This window comes from Lutra lutra, chromosome 5 (genome assembly GCF_902655055.1).
Source record: "Lutra lutra chromosome 5, mLutLut1.2, whole genome shotgun sequence".
Taxonomy (NCBI): domain Eukaryota; kingdom Metazoa; phylum Chordata; class Mammalia; order Carnivora; family Mustelidae; genus Lutra; species Lutra lutra.
In genome coordinates this window covers 149,940,030-149,959,030 of record NC_062282.1, presented here as the reverse complement: position 1 = coordinate 149,959,030, position 19,001 = coordinate 149,940,030, and the positions used below count along the sequence as shown (strand labels likewise).

The following is a 19,001-nucleotide window of genomic DNA, read 5'->3' as shown; positions in this document are numbered from 1 at the left end:
CTGCTCTCTGTCTCTCCGCTCTGGCTTCCTCTCTGTTGGCTCTTCCTCAAGCCACATGGTGCCCCCAGGAGCTCCACCTTAGTCCCATCAGAGAAAAGAGCCCTCTTTCCCCTACAGGGTCACCATCCAAAGTCCCAGACATGGCACTCATCCCTGAACCCCTCACCCTGGTTGAGGGAATGTGACCGTACTCCCAAGCCCCATATGTGCAGATGGGGGTGGTCCTGGAGAAGAAGAAGGGCTCTGTCATTGGAGGAGGGGATTCTGGACAGCAAACACCCAGATGCCCTCGCATGAAATGTACTCAGACCATGGGCTCACGTCAGGTTTTGGTCTTTGATACCCAGTAGTGCTTCTGGGTCATAAAACACACAGGAAATGCCTATCTGGTGTGTAACCTCTCTCTCTGTCTCTCTCATTTCCAGGGGCCGCTGGGTCTGGATGGCAAGCCCGTAAGTGATTACAGGGAAATTCTAGGTGGTCCTGGGACTGGGCCACTTGTGGGGCTGGAAGTGATGCGGGGAGGGTGCCAGAGGGAAGGGGCCACCGGGATCCTGGCTCAGCACAGAGAGAAGTCATTTGGGCATCAGACTGGAGTTCAAATCCGGCTCCACTACCCGCTGACTGTGCACACTTGGGGAGGCCCTTCACCTCACAAGCCTGAGGCTCTGTCAAATGGGTCCATTGACCCTCCTCACTTGAACCAGCCCTGCAGGCTGGGGATGTGGAGAAGTGTAAATTGCACTTTGACATCGAGTCAGCCTTCAAAACATACAAGCCCCTCCTAGCAAGCCCCAGGCACAGAGCATTTCCCCCACCCCCCAGTCTCAAGACTTCCCAATGGTAGACATTGGGCTGATGAGTTCTCAACACCTGGGCCAGGAGCCTATGGTCCACAGGCATCTTCTGCAGAATGAACACGCTGCTCAGGGAGACAGCATAATTAAATAAATAATCGCATGTGAATGGATAGGCAGGTGGGTGGGTGGATGTATGGGTGGATAGACAGATGAATGGATTGATGGATGGAGGGATAGATGTATGGAAGGGAGTGAGGATGGATGGATGGATGACTAGCTGGGTAGATGGGTGAACAAATGGATAATGAATAGCTGGATGGAAGGACAGACAGATGGATGGATAGATGAAAGAGTCAATGAACAAATGCATAAGTGAGTAGAAGGAAGGAAGGATGTATGAATGGATTGATGGAAGGATGGATGGTAGGATGGATGGATGGAAAGAAGGTAGGATGTATATAAATGGATAGACAGATGGATAGATGGACTATCTTTGGCTGGATAGATGGACAAACAAATGGATAATGAGTAGCTAGATGGAAGGACAGACGGATGGATGGATAGATGAAAGAGTTGATGAAAAGATGGATGGAGTGGGTAGATGGAAGGAAGGATGCATGAATGGACTGATGGAAGAATGGCTGGGTAGATGGATGGTACGATGGATGGATGGATGGATGGATGGATGGATGGACAAATGGATTGATGAATAGTTGCATGGAAGAACAGACAGATGAATGGTGGGTGGATGCAAGGAAGGATGTATGAATGGATTGATGGATGGATGGGTGGATGAAAAAAATGGATAAATGGTTGGATAAAAGGACAAATGGATAGATAGATGAATGGGTTGATGAATGGGTGTATGGGTGGGTAGACGGAAGGAAGGAAGGATGGTTGGGTAGAAAGATAGACGAGGTTATAAATCAATGATTGTATAATGGTTGGACGCATGGGAGACTAACTGAGTTAGCAGGTGGACAAATGCATGATGGTTGAGCGGACAAGAGAGTGAAGGAATGAGTGAAATAGTAAGTGACTGAGGAGCTGCCAGACGATGTGTGCCATATCAGAGAATGGAGAAATGAACTGACCTCTTATGTGGACAAGTCATTAGGTGAATGAACCAGCAAACCCATTATGGAACTGAAGGGATAATGGGAAGTTAGGGGCAGCGGCCATCAGGCACAGGAGGGGCTGAGCTTGGAGGGCTCTGCTCTGTGGGGGGAGTGACAGCACATGTGTTCCTACCTCAGCTGAGAGGTCCCAGCCACCCTCAAGTCCCCTGGCGCCCCTCACGCAGAGGAGCGGGGTGTGGAACTGTCCTGGGCCCAGCAAGGGCAGCTGTCATTAAAAGCAGACAGACATGTGTTTCCCCACCCAGCTCCCCATGGCTCTGCTCAAAGCCTTAGGGAACCCAGCCCAGTCCTCCCCTCTCAGGCCTGTTTTTCTTTACCTTTTTTTCTGCAGGGACTTCCAGGCCCCAAAGGGGAAAAGGTAAGTGATGCCTGCAGCTGTCTAGATGTGGATATGATGAAGGATGCCAGAAACCTGCCTCCAAACCCCAGCTCTGGAGTGTGGCCCCGGGCAGGTCACATCCCCTCCTGGAACCTCAGTTTCCCCATCTGGAAGGTGGGGCTAAGAGTGCCTGCCTCCTAATGGCTACACGGCTTATATTTAACGATCCCGAGTGCCCAGGGGGTGACATTGGAGTCCCCTCCACACCAGAGAATGACAAAACTCAAAGCAAGGTCTTCGCAAAATGAGGAGTTTCCGAAGCAAAAAATCATGGAAGAGAGGGGGGAGGGGCCGGAGCCAGGAAAGCCTGGGGGGCGGGGGTTTGAACAGTCATTGTAGATGGTATTCTTTGTGAGGAGTGTGTGGGCCCCCCCCCAAGGCAGACAGATGTGGGGAGCTGCCCCTGTGGTCCTTACAGCACCCCCCGTGAGAAAAGCTTCCCTGGCATTTGGCACGAAATGTCACGGCAGACCCCTGGAGGGCTGGAGCCTCCAAGTGCCATGAAAGGGAGGGGGCGGGAGGGGCCACCCATGTGTCCCACGGCAGGATCAGAGCAGGGAGGGGCCAGAGCAGATGCCCATGTGGTAGGACCCTTCTAGGATCCACATCTGGGCCACGTCCACTCCAGCCGCCCACTGTGATGTGCCCTCCGAGGTAAGTAAGGCCAGCCAGCGTCCCCGGCCACCCTCAGAGCTGTGCCAGGCACAGGATCCTAGGCTCAGAGCCTCTGGGTTGCCTTAGGGCTCCCCCACCAACCTCATGGCTTTCGATTGGTTGGCCAGCTCCGTGGGCCTCAGTTTCCCTATCTGTCGTTAAAGCAACCTAACAGAGAAGTGATTTCCTTCCTGCTGTCTCCGGTTGAACAAAGCAGAGGCTTTGAACCCAGAGAGAAGAGACTGGCATCTTGGCACCCGTCCCTTCGTGACATCCAGCCCCAGAGCTTGGTGACTTTAGACGGTCAAGTAATTACCATTCTTTGCTGTGCGAGGTTCCAGGATTCCACGAGGACGCAGGGCATGGGGAGCAGCTCATCTCTGCTCTGCCATGACTAGGGGCTGGCCACAGGCAACACAGCGCCTGGTTCCAAGCCCTGTGTGTGCGCTGGCTGTGAGACTTCAGGCTGGCTACTTCGCCTCTCTGTGTTTCGGTTTCCTCATTGAAAATGGAGATTAGAAATAGAACTCTCGTGATATGTTCGTTAGACTTGGGTGAGACTAAGTGGCTAAAGCAGGGAGCACAGAGTAAATGCTTATATACGTGTGATAAGGTAAAAATAGTAGCAGTGACCCGTCTTCCTGCTCTTTGTCCTTAGGGCGCACCAGGAGACCTTGGCCCTCGGGTAAGAGCTGGCGCAAGACCCCCTCACCCACCCCACACAGTTCACGTACCATATAATAAGGTGTATCTAGCGTCTCTTTTGGGTCCCTGCCCCTTACCGCATGGGCCCACAGTCTCTGCCCACTGCCCACCATCTGTCCTTCTGTGGGGTTTCATTTAAATGGCCATGGGCTGGAAAATCCAGGGCTTCCTCACAGTCATATTTGTTACCGTGGATGGGGGGCAGGATAGGGACAGTGGGGCTAGCGCTGCCCCCAGACCCGAGACTGACCTTCTTGAGGATGGCTGGCACCTCAGGAAGAGGGAAGGTTATGGGTCAGCAGCTGAGCTCTGCCACTTACCAGCCAAGTAACCTTGAGTGACTCCCTTTCCCCTCTGTGACTCAGTTTCTCCACCTGTGGTGGGCGGGATTGACAGCCCCTTATCCAAGCTGCTATAGGAAAGGTTCATGACAGTCATAAAGGTGGGCACCCAGCACCCAGCCCAGGGACAGTAGATCCCCTGGCCTTCGGTGCCCCCAGGGCCCAAGGGACCCAGAAGTACCTTGTGCCAAACCTGGGGTCTCTTCAGTGAAGCAGAGTGGGGAGCCCAGGTCGGATGGGCCCCACAAAGCAGATCTGGGCAGAGGGTCACATCAGGGGCCCTAAGAGCATGCCCCCTCCATTCCTGCCACAACTGGAGTGGAGGCCCATCTGTACTAGAGGGGGCTGCTCCCTAAAAAGGTTATGGGGTGGAAATTGTAGCCAGTGAGCAAGTACCCCCACAGCCAGCATCTGTAAGCACTGGAGGCAGGGATGGAGCAGGAGTGAGGGGCGGGCACTGTGGATGGGGGACGGGAAGGGGAGACAGCTAGAGGGCTAAGTGTGGGCCTGGTCCTGATCCTGGTCCCGGTCCCAGTCCCAGTTCTGCGGCCCCACAGGCCCAAGCCCAGTTTATGCCACCAGACCAGAAGGGCCCATATAACAGGTGGTCGTGAGCAGGAGCCGAGAGCCCTGGGCTGGCCAGGCTGAGGCCCCAGGACAGAGCTCTTCTGTGCTGGGCCTTTGGTTGGAGGGCAACCATGGGGTCCCCAAAAGCTGAAGTCAAATCCAGGGTACCCACGTTGAATTTGGTGACCACTGAGAAAAAGCCTTTTGCTTGCTTTCTGGTGGGTATACAAACACTGATCTTCTGGAAAGGGCGTGCCCACTCCTCAGTTGATGAGCTCCCCTAGCACGGGAGTCATGAGAGATCTTTCCCAAAGCCCTCCCTCCACCCTTCATGGGTATCCTCTCGTTGTCCCAAGTTTCCAGCCACCTCCAAATCAGCCTCCACCCTTGAAAGTTCCATGGCTTAAAACAACAACGGCCCTGGTTGTGGGCGGGGGTGGAGGGGAGCAGATCTCTCATCAAAGCCAGTCCAAGACAGTGGCACCCTCCCATGGCCTTGATGGATGCAGCTGTTGGCTGGGAGCCCAGTGGGGAGGTATGCGCTTCAAGTCTTCTCCCAGTGTGGCAGTGGGCTTCCCAGAGGGGCGTCCCAAGACTAGCATTCCAGGAGGACAGTTAAGAGCCTGGCACGCCTCACTTCCATGACATCCTGTCTGTCCCATCAGCCACGGGGCCCGCCCAGAGTCAACATGGAGAAAGAGGAGCAGACCTTCTCTCTTGGTGGGGCAACGGAGGGCACTGCAAGGGTCCTGTGGGATGGGGACGAGCATATCGGCCATCTTTGGAGAATAGTCCTCCTTTCCCGGTCGCTGGGCTGGGTTGAGTGGCTTTGCCCCCCCGAAACAGCTTTGTCCCTTCCTAAGTCACCCTTTCTGCCTTCCTGACCACACAACCTGTTTGCTGGCTAGATGGTTTTTCCACGGCTCAATCCAGGCTTTATAAGTAGAGACCATCACGGGTACAGTCGCCGCGTCTTCAAGGTAGCCTGGCCCAGTGGCGTGTCCGGGCCTGCTGGTTTGCATGCTCCCTTGACTCACCCCTGCGTTTCCATGGTTAGACCTCAGCCAGCCCGATCCCAGCACGCAGGCAAGGCAGCTGGCCAGCCTTGTGTCCCAAGTAACTCAAGGCCAGCGCCTACCAACATCTGCTGGGACCTGCTCACCTGTCGAAACCCATTTACCTCCCCAATAAGTAGAGTCCAGGCCAGTGGTACCCATTGTGGGGCCCCTGGGCTGTGGAGGGAGTGGGAACTAGGGTATCTTCCAGTTCTTCCTGACACAGCAGCAAATGGAGCAGGAATCACCCACTGCCGTCCCCACCTGCACCTGGGCAAGCTAACCCCACTGTCAGCTTGCTGTATGTCAGACTGGAGTCCTGGCCTCCGGGTCGGGACCCTGATTGGTGGACACTGAGCCTCGGTCTATTTTTTAATTGGGGAAAACCAATGAACTGTGTCTGGGGTCCAGTTGGCAAGAGAGGGGAACCTTCACATTACGGGAGCCAGGGATTCAGAATGCGTCCAAAAGGCATTGCTTTCCTCAGTGGCCCTGAGGAGCTGCTGCCATTCCTAGCTGTGCAACCCTGGAGAAATGATTACCCTCTCTGTTCCTGACTGCTCTACCTGTAAAATGGGTCGATACAGTGCCATGGCTGGGTGGTCGCAAGGGTTGGGGGGAGCCAGCTTCCAGGGAGATCAGTGCAGGGTGCACGGGGTCGGAGGAGGGTTACCTCCGCAAGAGGCTTCTTCATTTCTCAGCTACGGGAAGTTTGGGGACTGCTGTCACTATGAGCCAGGTGTGCCCCATGACCTTGCCCCGTGCCACAGGGGCATCAGGAAATGCCGGTGGCACCGTGGCCCCCCTTTCCTTGCAGCTGGGGGCCACGAGGTGAGGGCTCTGGCTGCCTGAGGTCTGACCCCGTACTAACATCAGGTCCTTGAGTTGGGGGTGGGATGCTGCATGACTGAGACTTTGTGGCCCTTTGTTGCTCTCCTTTTTTTTTTTTTTTTTTTCAACTTTGTATCGCAAGATGACTGTCGGTTCACAATTAGTTGTAAGAGGTGGTACCCCATGCACCTGTCCTCCACGCTCCCTGATGGTGACATCTTGCCTCCCTGTGCAGTGTAGTCTCACAACCAGATAATTGATAGAATCCACCTGCCTCATGGGGAGCTCAGCCATCTTGCCCATCAGGGTGCGTTGAAAAGTGTGGGCGACGTCATCACACTCAGTAGACTCAGATAACCACCACAGGAAGATCCCCTGTGCTTCTTCAGTCCCCTCCTGCCCTGCCCCATCCCTGCCCCCACCCCCGGCAGCCACCAATCCGTCCTCCATCTTCATGATCTTTCCATGTCCACCCTGGGGTGTATTTGCAGCCGTAGAGTCTGAGCCACTGAGATTGGCTTTTCTCACTCAGCGTCGTCCCCCGAGATCCATCAGAGCTGTTGCAACGTGGCTATGCCTTGTTCCTTGTCAGTATGGCGGAGCTGTGCTCTGTGACACAGCTGTCCCTTAACCGTCCCTTAGCCGTTCACCCCTGGAAGGACATTTGGGTTGATTCTAGTTTGGGGCCGTTACCCCTAGAGCAGCTGTGAGCATCCGCGGGAGTTTTCATCGCTCTGGGTAAGGCCCCAGAAACGCACCTCCAGCATGGGATAAAGGAGGCTGGCCGGGGCACCTGGGTGGCTCAGTGGGTTAAGCCGCTGCCTTCGGCTCAGGTCATGATCTCAGGGTCCTGGGATCAAGCCCCGCATCGGGCTCTCTGCTCGGCAGGGAGCCTGCTTCCTCCTCTCTCTCTGCCTGCCTCTCTGCCTGCTTGTGATCTCTCTCTGTCAAATAAATAAATAAAATCTTTAAAAAAAAAAAAAAAGGAGGCTGGCCTACGAGGAAGGCCCTTCAGGACGCGTGCAGACCCCTTTCTGGGGGATGGGGCTGGTGGAGCCCACATGCTCTGCTCCTGTACCCAGTGTGTCTCATCTCAACGGAACACCAGAGCTGAGCTCCAGGCACTAAGGGCTGGGAGAATGGCACATTCCTTAGCTTTTATGCCAAAGTACAGGGACCTGTCTGTCCCTGTGGCTGCCGAGAAGCCACGAGAAGCCCAGGAACCAAACACTTTCCTCTGAGCCACCCCTCACCCCCAAACCCGCAAGAGCTAGGGGAGGGAAGGCATCTGGCCAGTTGTCTGCAGAGGCTACTCTCTGGAGACTGGAGCGCCTCCCCTCCCCCTCACAGTAAGCCAGGCCCCATCTCTTCCAGGGAGACCAAGGGCGAGATGGAGCTGCTGGGCCTCCAGGGCCCCCTGGACCCCCTGGAGCCCGGGGCCCTCCTGGCGACACGGGGAAGGATGGCCCCAGGGGAGCACAAGGCCCAGCGGTAAGAGAGGGCATGGAGGTAGAATACCCCTGTCCCCAGTCCAGACCCAAACCCACGTTGCCTAACCCTAACCCCAACTCAGACACCTGCCCCACTCCAGCCTTAGACCGGGTGCCGTTTAAGACCTTGACCCCAAACCCATTCCCAAATCCTGGTCCACACCCTCATTTCTGGCTATTATCCAGACCCTACCTCTGGCCCCTACACTCTGACCTGACTCCAAACCCAACTCTTACCCTGCACCCTAACCCCAAATACAACCAGAGACCCTAACCTGACCTTAGTTGCAATTTCAGTCTCGATCCTAACCCTGACCCTGAGACCCATATGGAGGTGTTTCCTCCCCAGATTTTATTCCCCCCCACCCACTCTGGCTCGCTCTCCCCCCGATTCCTTCCCTCCCTCCAGTACTAACTAGTTAGGCTCAGTTGTCCTCCTATAGCTCTACCCAGACTCTGGAGGCCAGCAGGGACTTAGGCCTGTCCTTCCCCTTCCACGCAGAGCCAGCCCCTCCACCAAACTGCCACTAGATTGCCACCAGGGTCCCCTCTTGGGGCAGCTAGCTACTCAGTTGGCTCATCCATTCCTATTCCCGTTGGGCACCTAGCTCCCTGAGCCTCAACGTTCTCATCTGCAAAGTGGGAACAAGGACACCCGCTCATGAAACAAGAGACAGCTTGGAGCCCCAGCCCAGGGCACAGCGCAGGGAGTGGGCTCCGTTAACCGGGGAGTCCCTGTGTCCCTTCATCAAGAGGGTCTCCTCTTCTGCCTCCTCAGGGTCCCAAAGGAGAGGCTGGACGTGACGGCGAGATGGTCAGTATCCAGGGCATTGGGGGAGCCTGGGGCCCCATTCATTCAGGGGGCCAGAAGCCCCCATCCCACTCACGGCCAGCAGTGGGGAACCGATGGGCCAGGCTCCAGCTCTGCATCCCTTGGAGGGCGCCCACCACCAGGCCACTGCCCTGCTTGAGATCTGACACGGAAGCAGCCCTAGGCCAGCAGGCCTAGAAGGGGCAGCATGGCCCAGCCTCCTGCCATCTGGCACTTGGCGTCGCCCTTTACACAATGATGCCCAAAAGCAGCCACCGGTATCCCATTTAATACTTTCTCCTCTCTTATTCCAGGGCCTGAAGGGACTCCCAGGGCCCAAGGTGAGTGCTCCCCTGTCCCCTCCCCAGGCCTGGGAGAGATGGGCTCCCATCCCCTCCCCCACCCCCACAGGTCAGCTGTTCCTTTTCTTCTTTGCCTGCTGGTGGGGGGGATGGACTGGGGCCCGCCTGAAGAAGAAGGGCTTTCCTTGTTTTCTCCCTCATCTCAGAAACACCCCCCAGAGGCTGTGGCATCACATGCCCACTTTTAAGAGCAGTGACTTTTTCCGGGTCATTCAGCATGGGGGAGGGGACCCTGGTCAGGAGCGGAGTCCAGGACTGTCAGCCCCACCATCCCTGTGCACCTGTCTGAGGGTCCAGGATCTCTGGGCCATCCCGGGTCATCAAGGCCAGTTCCACCAGAGGAGCAGGTGGCCTGGTGTCTGGGCCATGTTCTCAGGGCTCTGACCTCTCTCTTGCACCCCTCTGCCTTCCATCTTAGGGTGAGCCTGGCATTCCTGGAAAGAAGGTGAGGGGGGCCCCCAGGAAGGGCTTCCTGGTGGGGGTGTGGGAAGTGGTTAGGGAGATGGGCAGGGGCTCCCCAGGGCGGCAGGCGGGTGATGCCCACAGGGATGTCCTCACCAGACCCAAGTCCAATTTCCTTCATTTACTCGCTTATTCACGGATTCTTTCCTTTCTGCAAACACAGCAAATTCGTTCCCACTTCAGGGACCTGGACAGTGGTTCTCAAAGTGTGGTCCTGGGACCAGCAGTATCAGCATTGCTGGGGTCTTAGGGGCATTTGGGGGCCGATCTTGGATCCACCTAGTCAGAGACACTAGGGGCAGGCCACTGGGATGTTGTGATTTATAATAAATCCATATTTGGTCTTAGTCCTCTGGTTTCTGGAGCAGAGCTCCTAAAACCCTTGGAATGTCCTGAGCGATGAACCAAATTTGAAGGTGTCTATTGTTATGTTAATGGAGCGACTTTAGGGACGACCGCCCCACCAGGATGGGAGCTGGTTGCCTGGAGAACCAGTCACATGATTGGAGGGTTGGAGCTTTCAGTCCTGGTCACCAGCCTTCCAGGGAGGGAGAGGGGCTGCAGGTTGAACCAATCTGACCCGTGGCAGGTGATTTCATCACTCATGCCTCTGTCATGATGCCTTCGTAAAAACCCCAAAGGATGGGGGTTCTGAGAGCTTCCGGGTTGGTGAACATGGGGAGAATTGGGGAGAGCGGCGGCCCTGGAGAGCTCAGGGACCTTCTGCACCCCTTCCCCATGCCTTGCCCGCTGCATCTTACTGTTCGCGACTTCTATCCTTTATGATAAACTGGGAATCTAGTAAGTAGAGTGTTTCCCTGAGTTCTGTGAGCCGCTCTAGCAAGTTAATGGAACTCAGGGAGGAGGTCATTGTAACTGTCAGTCTATGACCAATCTATAACACAGCTTCTTCCTGGTGCCTAAAGTGGCGGGTGCAGGGGTGGGGGGGTGCTGTCTTATAGGACTGGGCCCTTAACCTGTGGGATCCAACGCTCTCTCCAGGTTGACAAGTATCAGAATGGGGTTAAATTGTAGTGGGGAATCCCCTGGGTGGGGGTGTGGACACACCCCGCACCCATCAGAATTGGTGACCAGAACTTTTATTTATTTCTTTTAAAGATTTGATTTATTGGGGCGCCTGGGTGGCTCAGTGGGTTAAGCCGCTGCCTTCGGCTCAGGTCATGATCCCAGGTCCTGGGTTCGAGCCCCACATCGGGCTCTCTGCTCTGCAGGGAGCCTGCTTCCTCCTCTCTCTCTGCCTGCCTCTCTGCTTACTTGTGATTTCTCTCTGTCAAATAAATAAATAAAATCTTAAAAAAAAAAAAAAGATTTGATTTATTTGTTTGAAACACAGAAAGAGAGCACTAGCAGTGGGGAGGGGCAGAGGGAGAAGGGAGAAGCAAACTTCCCGCTGGGCAGGGAGCCCGATGTGGGACTCAATCCCAGGACCCTGAGATCATGACCTGAACCGAAGGCAGACACTAAACCAACTGAGCCACTCAGGCGTCCCCTTGGTGACCAGAATTTGTAGCTGTAGTCTGTCCAGCACCTCTCCCGGGGTGACACTGGCTTGCACTCAAGTTTGGGAGCCACTGGCCTGGGGTGATCTCCTTCTACCCCTTCCCTTGCCAGGTCTCCAAAAAGCTCCCCTAGGTCGCTCTGATCCCTCCATCCCACCACCCCCTTAAACTCTTTTCCCAGCACTGCTTCCACCTCCTGGCCTGGTGCTGTGGGTTTATCTGGATAGTTCCTTGACCTCAGGCCCCTCTCTCCCCCCACTGAGCAGGGACCCGATCTGCCTGGCCTACAGACGTGCTTACACGTATTGACTGAAGGAGCCAATCCCCTCTCCTCCACCTGCCCGCCCCTCCCTTCCATGCGCCAATCCCCCTCATGCGTGCTCTGGGCTGGCCCTGGGGGACCCACCCTGCCCCACCCCCCTGTCCCCACCCAGTGTGACCAATGTTGGCCCCCGCAGAGGTCTGGTGGGCTGGTGGGCAAGGGAGCGCGGGATGGGGGAGACAGCCAAAACCGGTATGCCTGGGCCTGAGGGCTGCAGCCTCAGCTGCTCTCTCCTCAGGGGGATGATGGGATTCCAAGCCAGCCAGGGCTCCCCGGACCCCCAGGCCCTAAGGTAGGTACCTGTGCCTCCCCCAGAGGGCCCCCTGCCTCCCACCCCCCTTGGCTCCCAGCGGTCTGGTGAGACCCCTAGCGGCCCTTTCACAGTGCAGGTTTGGGGGGTGGCGCCCACTCTACCCTGTCCCCAAGGTAGGACAAGGGTATCATCCTCGCTCTCTTGCCAGCCTGTCTCCAAAATATCACCTGAGCAGCCCTAACTATGCCCCAGAGGGGCTCAGGTGTGTTCCCCAGGAATCACAATGCCTGCAGCCCCAGCCGACCCCTGGCACGCTCACTCACTGCGAACATCTCTATTGCAGGGCGAGCCAGGGAACACGGGGCCTCCAGGAGAAAATGGTGTGGACGGCGCCCCAGGGCCAAAGGTGCCTCGCAGTGCGCAGCTCAGACCTGTGCCCCCATCCTGGGGTCATGTGGCTTTGCCTCCTTTTGCCCTTTTAACTGGGGAGTTGCGGGAGGACGTGGGATCTGGGGTCTGATTCTGCGGGCTGTCAGAGGCTGGCCCCAGGGGTGGCCACAGGTTTGGGTGAAGGACAAGCCCCCTCCCCCAAGCTTGGCCATGTGGCTCAGTCATCCTGCAGTTGGGGAAGCCAGGCCATCCCTCAGTGGCCCAGCTCTACACACTGTGGGGTCTGAGGGGGCTCCCGTTGGACCCTCCTTCCAGGAGCTCTGTTTCTGGGGCACTGACTGCATATGGAGGTCCCTTGGGGCTCCAGCACGTGGGCCTCACGCTTTTGGGTGACGGGGACTGGAGGGGCATGGGGCGGCCACGCACATGTGGCTGCAACCTCGCATCTCCCCAGGGAGAGCCCGGCCAGCGAGGCGTGGATGGAGTCTCAGGACTTCGGGTAAGTGAGTCCCCCCTCCAGCCATGCCAAGGGAACTCAGGGGCCTGGAGCTCTTCAGATGCACCCGTCATTTCCCGCGGGAGACCCCAGAGGAGCCCTGGAGCTCCGGGAAATGGGAGTCTTTTTTTTTTAATCATTCATTACTGATTTTTAAATTTTCAATCTCACCATACCTATTTTCGGTAAAATGTTCAAATACACATGTGTGAAAACGAGCTGTCCCCAGCTGAGTGTCCGCCCTCCCAGAGTCTTAGGTTCAAGCACAGACCTTCTGTGCATCACCTGGGGAGAGAGTGGGGGTGACCCTCCCCTAGCAGGGTGCCTTGTCCCACCTTGCAGTTTGTCCCTGTCTCCAGAAGCAGAGCCACCCCCGCCCCTGCGCTGGTCTCCGATAATTTGCGACCAGCCGCTGTCAACCCACCTTTAGGTCAACACCAGGGGTCCCGTTCCCTGCTCAGTGGCCTCCAGCAATCACAAGCCTGAACACTCCGGGAGGCTGCTTTTCTCCTCCGAAAAAAACAAGGCTGATAAGCCCACAGTCTGGTCGCACAGGTGGCAGGGGCTGGATTCAGAACTGAGCGTGGGATTCTGGGGGACTGTGACTTCGGAGCCTGCTGGCAAAGGAGGACCCCTGGCCAGGGTCTCTGGGCCCTCTGCAGGGGGCTGGCTCCAGGCCTGAGCAGAGTGCTGCCCATCCCTCACGGTGGGCCCAGTAGAGAGCAGCCTGGGGCAGAGGGAGGTTTATCGAGGAAGGGTTGGGTGAGGAGGGCCCCCATTAGAGCACGTGTGGGTGTGGACAGGTGGGTGTGGACACCTGCATTTGCAGACAGTCCTACACACACGTGAGCATGCACAGCTTCTACCAGAGCCTGGGACACTGAGGCACTGAGGCACAAGGCTGAGATCGAGCTGGCAGTTGGTCTACACGGTGTCTGGGCATTTGGGGGAACGTGTTGATTTCTGCACCTTTGTACGGCCGACATTTAGAAATCGGAAGAACTTCACATCAGAATGAGACTTTCTGTTTTCCCTGGAGAACTCCTGGTTGAGACCCCAGGGGACTTGGGTTCCCACGGGACTGGCAGCCAGACAAGGCAGGAGCCTGTTCTTCTGTTGGCTCCAGGCCCCGGACACCTGCTGTCCAGGCCCTGGAGTGTCTCTCAGGGACTGGGGTGCCCGTGGCCATGTAGATCCTGGAGGATGAGCTCGAGGGGGTCCCATCGGGTTACAGCCGAGCCACCACACAGCACACGGACTTTCCCTCCGTCGTGTGGGCGGGGTTCCTAGGGTCCCGGGTTCAGATACACATGCGGCCGCCTCTGCCCCACCCTGAAATTCTCACTCTTCCTCTGCCTCAGGGTCCCCAGGGCCTCAAGGGTGAGCAAGGAGACACGGTGGTGATAGACTACGATGGCAGGATTCTGGACGCCCTCAAGGTAGGTTAGTGGCAGGACCGGGATGCATCCTTGTTCTTTTCCTGGGGAGACAACCACATACTTAGTGTATTGGTCCTGCATTTCTTTACACAAGGGTCGGGGGACAGCTTAGCACAAAGACCCCACTTCACCAGGTGTGTCTGATAAGGAAATCAGAGCTGTGCTGAGCACCCTCTACCCCAGATGCTAAGAGCTGCTGTGAATATGGCTTATGTTACCCTGAGCTCCCCAGAGGCCAAAGTGAAAAGGGAAGCTCCCTGCTCAGGGGCAGGAGACAGACCATTTCCTGATGTCCAGTCCCAGCAGGCCCTCCTGGCACCTTCCCCAGGGAGCACAGGCTGGAGGGCTAGTCTTCTAGTAGCTGTTGGGGGAGGGTGACGGCAGCCAGGCCTGCCCCCAAGGAGCCTCAGGAGTGAGCAGGGGAGTGTTGTGATGAAATCTATGTTTGGGGGATACTGGCTCTGAAGGCAGGGGATTCTGGACCCACCATTGCAGTGGACTCCGTGGTATCCCACCTGGTCCCTGGTGACACCTACCCCTCCCCAAGACAAGAGTGGGGACTGGGTGGGAAGCAGTCAGTGAGGGGCTTTTTTTTTTTTTTTTTTAAGATTTTATTTATGTATTTGACAGACAGGGAACACAAGTAGGCAGAGAGAGAGACGGAAGCAGGCTCCCTGCCAAGCAGAGAGCCCGATGTGGGGCTCGATCCCAGGACCATGGGATCATGACCTGGGCCAAAGGCAGAGGCTTAACCCACTGAGCCACCCAGGCACCCCCAGTGAGGGGCTTTGACGCTGCTGTAGGCCAGCCAGAGCCCCAGCTCCTGGCGGGTGGGGGTGGGGGTACTCGTGTACACACTGACCAGTTTGACTTTCACACACAGGGTCCTCCTGGGCCACAGGGGCCTCCAGGGCCCCCAGGGATCCCCGGAGCCAAGGTGAGTTCATGGGCCCATTGTGTGGCCCCCTCCAAGCCCCCGAACTCCAGCGCCCACCTCCCCTCTCCTGTCTGCCATGCTTACTCCGCTTCTCTCCTGGCATCCCGGCCTGACTCCTGGGGGTTCAGAGAAAGTGGCCTAACCAAGCTGGATGTCCTGCTCCTGGCCCTCACTCCTCCCTGGAGGCCTCATTCCCACATGTAAACCCCAGGTCCCATAGATGACAGACAGAGCCATTCCTATGGCCCGCACCCATCACTTACCCACTGCTGCCTGGCTGGCTCAGGAGACCTGGAAATGAGGCGAGATCTGGTCCCGGCTGTTGCCCTGGGCCGTGTGTCCTGCCACGAGTCATTGAATCTCCCCGAGCCTCAGTTTCCCAAGCTCTCACCCCCTAGACTGTAAATTATAGCCCTGGTCTGCATCTGCCTGGAGGAGCTGAGGAGGTGGCTGGGGACCAGGGCACACCTTCCTAGGCTCCGCCCACTTTAGGGACCACAAGGCCCTCTCGGAGACCATGGGACATCATAACCCCCCTTGCTTTCTGTTCCCTTCCAGGGTGAGCTGGGATTGCCTGGTGCCCCAGGAATCGACGGAGAGAAGGTCTCTGGGCCTTTTGTTTGCTTGGCGATGCTGGTGCCTAGTGGTGGGCTGCGTGTGGGCGTGTGTGTGTGTGTGTGTGTGTGTGCAGTGTTAGCACAGGGCAGAGTGTGCAGCCAGGGTGCTTGTCCTGGTTCTGCCCTTACACCTCGGGTAAGTTGCTCGCTTTCTGGCAGCCTCAGGTCCTCACCTGGAGGGGAGGACGGTCCCAAGGTGTAAGCCTTAAATAATCGTGTGTGTGTAAAACACTTAGGGCGCGATCTAGGGCAGAGTGTTCAAATATTAGCTAATGTCGGTCCTGTTGCTCTGGGTCCTACGAGTATGGCTCTAAGTGCACACTGGTGTGTCCCCACGTGCACAGCATGGGGTCGAGGGCATCACTGGACGTTCATGGCCGTGGCTTTCGTGCCGCGTCTTGGATGCATGATTCTGTGATTGGCTGAGAGAGGCAATGAGTGGCTGGGAGGGGCATTAGGTGGATGGTTGGTTGTACGTGGGGTCTGGGGTCTCCCACCACCGGCTCCTGAGATGCGAGCACAGGGTCGACCCTCCACCCCAAGACCTGTAAGGGCCCCTACAGGGGCTGCCCAGTCTCACTCCCTCCACCTGTCCCCACACTGGTCCCCCCCGCATGCCTGTCTTCATCCAAGCCCCTCAGTGCATTCATCATCTGGGTCAGAGCCAGGGACCCAGGATGAAGAAGTGGGGGTGGGAGTCTGGCTTGGTCAGGAGTAAGCTCTGGGGAAGCCTCCTCTGGTGAGGGAAGGGAGCATGCCTGCTGAGTTCCACCGACCCCCTGTTCTTGTGGCTCGCAGGGTCCCAAAGGAGCCAAAGGAGACCCAGGAGAGGCTGGGCCAACCGGACCCAAAGGGGAGGCAGGCGAGATGGGCCTGTCAGGCCTCCCGGTAGGTGGGGCACGGGGTCCACCCTCCTCTGCCCCCATGGGGTTCCAAGGCCAATGTGTTCCCCCAACAGCAGCCATGGGGGAGGGGGGCACCGCTAGGGCCCTACCAATTCCGCCCAGCCCAGGGGCTGCAAGCCTTTGAGCCTTTGAAAGGCAGCTTGGACTCTCTGAGCCTCCACATTCTCTTCCTCTTCTGTGCGAGGACTTCCCAAGGCCCCCCCCCCCCGCCCCCCACCAAGGTGGAACAGAGCCGGCAGGTGGTTAGAGCCCCCGCTGACTGCTCAAGTTTGCATTCTCCTCTGTCCCCTGCTGGCTCCGGAACACTGCACAAGTGTCCTGACCTCCCTGGGCCTCGGTTTCCCCGCCTCTAAAATGGGGATAATAATCTCCCACTCAGGAGGGCCTGCACGACGGGGCCAAGAGTGGTGGCTGGGGCCATGTGATTCAGTACCCACTGTCACGGTCATGGTGGCTGGACGGGAAGAGCTGCGGGTTCAAGTAGCTAGCTAGCTAGGGGATAGATGCCCCTTTTCCCATCTAGTGTCCATCCACAGGGCTCCCTCAGCTAGAGAGGTCTTTGGTTCCAGAGCCCCTGGGTGCCCCCTGCCCCACAGGAGAGAGTTTATGCTCTCCAGAAACCCCCTTGCTGGGTGCCCAGAGCATGTCTGTCACGGATTTAGGGGAAACCGTTTTGAGCTGTAAATGCCAACTCATCGCTCCCGCATGGGGAAGGCAGGGGAAGTGCACCTACCGCGGGCGGTGGGTCTGGTGATGGGCAGAAAGGGCTGAAGGCCATCCTGTCCTGCAGGGCACCGACGGGCCCAAGGGGGAGAAGGGAGAGTCGGCATCTGACAGTCTACGAGAGAGCCTGGTAAGGGGGGCTGCTGAGGACCAAGGTCTCCCCTTAATTCCCGGCCCAGGACAGCTGGGGCTCTGAGCCTTGGGACAGAAAGGCCACCTGGCCTGACCAAAGCCAGGGCAGCAAGGGAGTGGGAGGGGGGCACCTCGGGCTGTGTCCTCCAACTGAGGCCTGTCTGAGAACCCCGAAGGCTAGCCCCTGGGCCCCCCCACCAGGCAGTGGCCTTCTGGGGGCAGGAAAGAGACTCAGCCCAGTGGCTCAAGGCCCAGCTGCCCCACCCCCCAGAAGTACTCATACAATGTCCACTGTGTTCAACCATGGGCTAGTGAGGTATGACAGGGGGTTAGATGACTAACCCATCTTTGACTGTTTCCTAGGCCCAGATCATAGTGGCACCAGGGCCCCCCGGCCCCCCTGGTCCCCCAGGCCCCATGGTAAGACCACTTCATATGAAGTAGCTGACATCCGCAGGGGGTGGTGAGCCCAGGCTTGGAGCTGTGACCCAGGGAAAGACAGGACTTCTGATGGGGAGGGGGTTATATCAAGCAATACAGGAGAGCCTGGGTCTGGGCTTGGGAGGCCACAGAGGTTAGGGCCATGGGGCCAGTGAGTGGCCTCTAAGCTTCTGTGACCACTCTCCTCCTCCTCTAGGGCCTTCAGGGAATCCAGGGTCCCAAGGTGAGTTCTGGAAATCCCTCTACTCACTGCAGATGCCCAGCCTGGATAGTTCTAGAAAGCCTTGCTAATGGGCAGGGAGGGCCCCACACTTGGCCCCAAACCAGCTCTGTATTATCCCAGGGCCTGAAGGTTCTGGATCCCTTGGAGCCCAACCTCCCTGATGTCCTGGGACCATGTGCCCACCCAGCCCCACACTGGGACTCGTCTTTCACCTTGTCCCTCTGCCTGCGCACTTGTCTGCTGCCTCCGCCTCCTTGAGCCACCCCACCTCACCCCTCTGACCCACTTCCCCCGTGCCCCCCACTCACACATCTGTCTCTCAACTGCCCACAGCCTGGACATGAAGTCTTGGGTTTGGTGTGTATTACCTAATGTCATGTCCTCTGCTCTCAAATTAAAACCGTTGAGTGTGGCCTGCCCGTGTGCCCCGCGTGGGGGAGGTCAGCTCAGAAACCCGACTGGTCCTCAGCCCTGCTGCCGCTCAGCTGTGCGGCTGGACCTGTCCCTGCCCCTTGCTCTGCATCTCTTTACTCATCAGTGAAATGGGTGCAAGGAAGCCCATATGTGGGCTTTGGTTACTGTTTGCACTAAAAAGAAACTGGGGTGTCTGTTTCTCTGCCCTGCAGTTCCCAGCTTGCACTCAGGCCCGAGGCTTTCCTGTCCTACTCTCTGAGCCCTTCCCTGTGACTGATGTCTCCTCTTTGCTTCCAGGGCTTGGACGGAGCAAAGGGAGAGAAGGGTGTGTCAGGTGACAGAGGCCCCAGCGGCCTGCCTGTGAGTGTCATCATGAGCCTTTTTTATCTCTCTGGGGCACTAATTCCTATAACTGTCATGCCTCTTGACCTGTTTCTTTTCTACCCAGGGGCCAGCTGGCCCGCCAGGTCTTATTGGGCTGCCGGGAACCAAAGGAGAGAAGGTAATGACCTTCCTTTGATGCCCTCCAAGTATGGCTGCACATTTACAGTGTCACTCAGCTCTGGGGACTCAACCCCCTGCACCGCACCATC

At 57.3% G+C, this 19,001-nt stretch overlaps 1 protein-coding gene across 4 annotated transcripts in view; it reads left to right on the top strand.

Moving 5' to 3' along the window:
• COL23A1 (collagen type XXIII alpha 1 chain) overlaps positions 1–19,001 on the top strand; it is a 309,980-nt gene that overhangs the window by 284,161 nt on the left and 6,818 nt on the right. For 2 of the 4 annotated variants that reach the window (XM_047731170.1, XM_047731173.1), the window contains 19 exons: positions 426–452; positions 2,271–2,297; positions 3,631–3,657; positions 7,846–7,962; positions 8,740–8,775; positions 9,087–9,113; positions 9,553–9,579; positions 11,677–11,730; positions 12,035–12,097; positions 12,536–12,580; positions 13,939–14,016; positions 14,900–14,953; positions 15,512–15,556; positions 16,369–16,458; positions 17,266–17,328; positions 17,694–17,750; positions 17,968–17,994; positions 18,706–18,768; positions 18,857–18,910. In XM_047731170.1, coding sequence (XP_047587126.1) covers positions 426–452; positions 2,271–2,297; positions 3,631–3,657; positions 7,846–7,962; positions 8,740–8,775; positions 9,087–9,113; positions 9,553–9,579; positions 11,677–11,730; positions 12,035–12,097; positions 12,536–12,580; positions 13,939–14,016; positions 14,900–14,953; positions 15,512–15,556; positions 16,369–16,458; positions 17,266–17,328; positions 17,694–17,750; positions 17,968–17,994; positions 18,706–18,768; positions 18,857–18,910 — 981 coding nt within the window. The remainder of the gene's footprint in view (positions 1–425; positions 453–2,270; positions 2,298–3,630; positions 3,658–7,845; positions 7,963–8,739; positions 8,776–9,086; positions 9,114–9,552; positions 9,580–11,676; positions 11,731–12,034; positions 12,098–12,535; positions 12,581–13,938; positions 14,017–14,899; positions 14,954–15,511; positions 15,557–16,368; positions 16,459–17,265; positions 17,329–17,693; positions 17,751–17,967; positions 17,995–18,705; positions 18,769–18,856; positions 18,911–19,001) is intronic. The other 2 variants (XM_047731171.1, XM_047731172.1) reach the window with 2 other exon arrangements.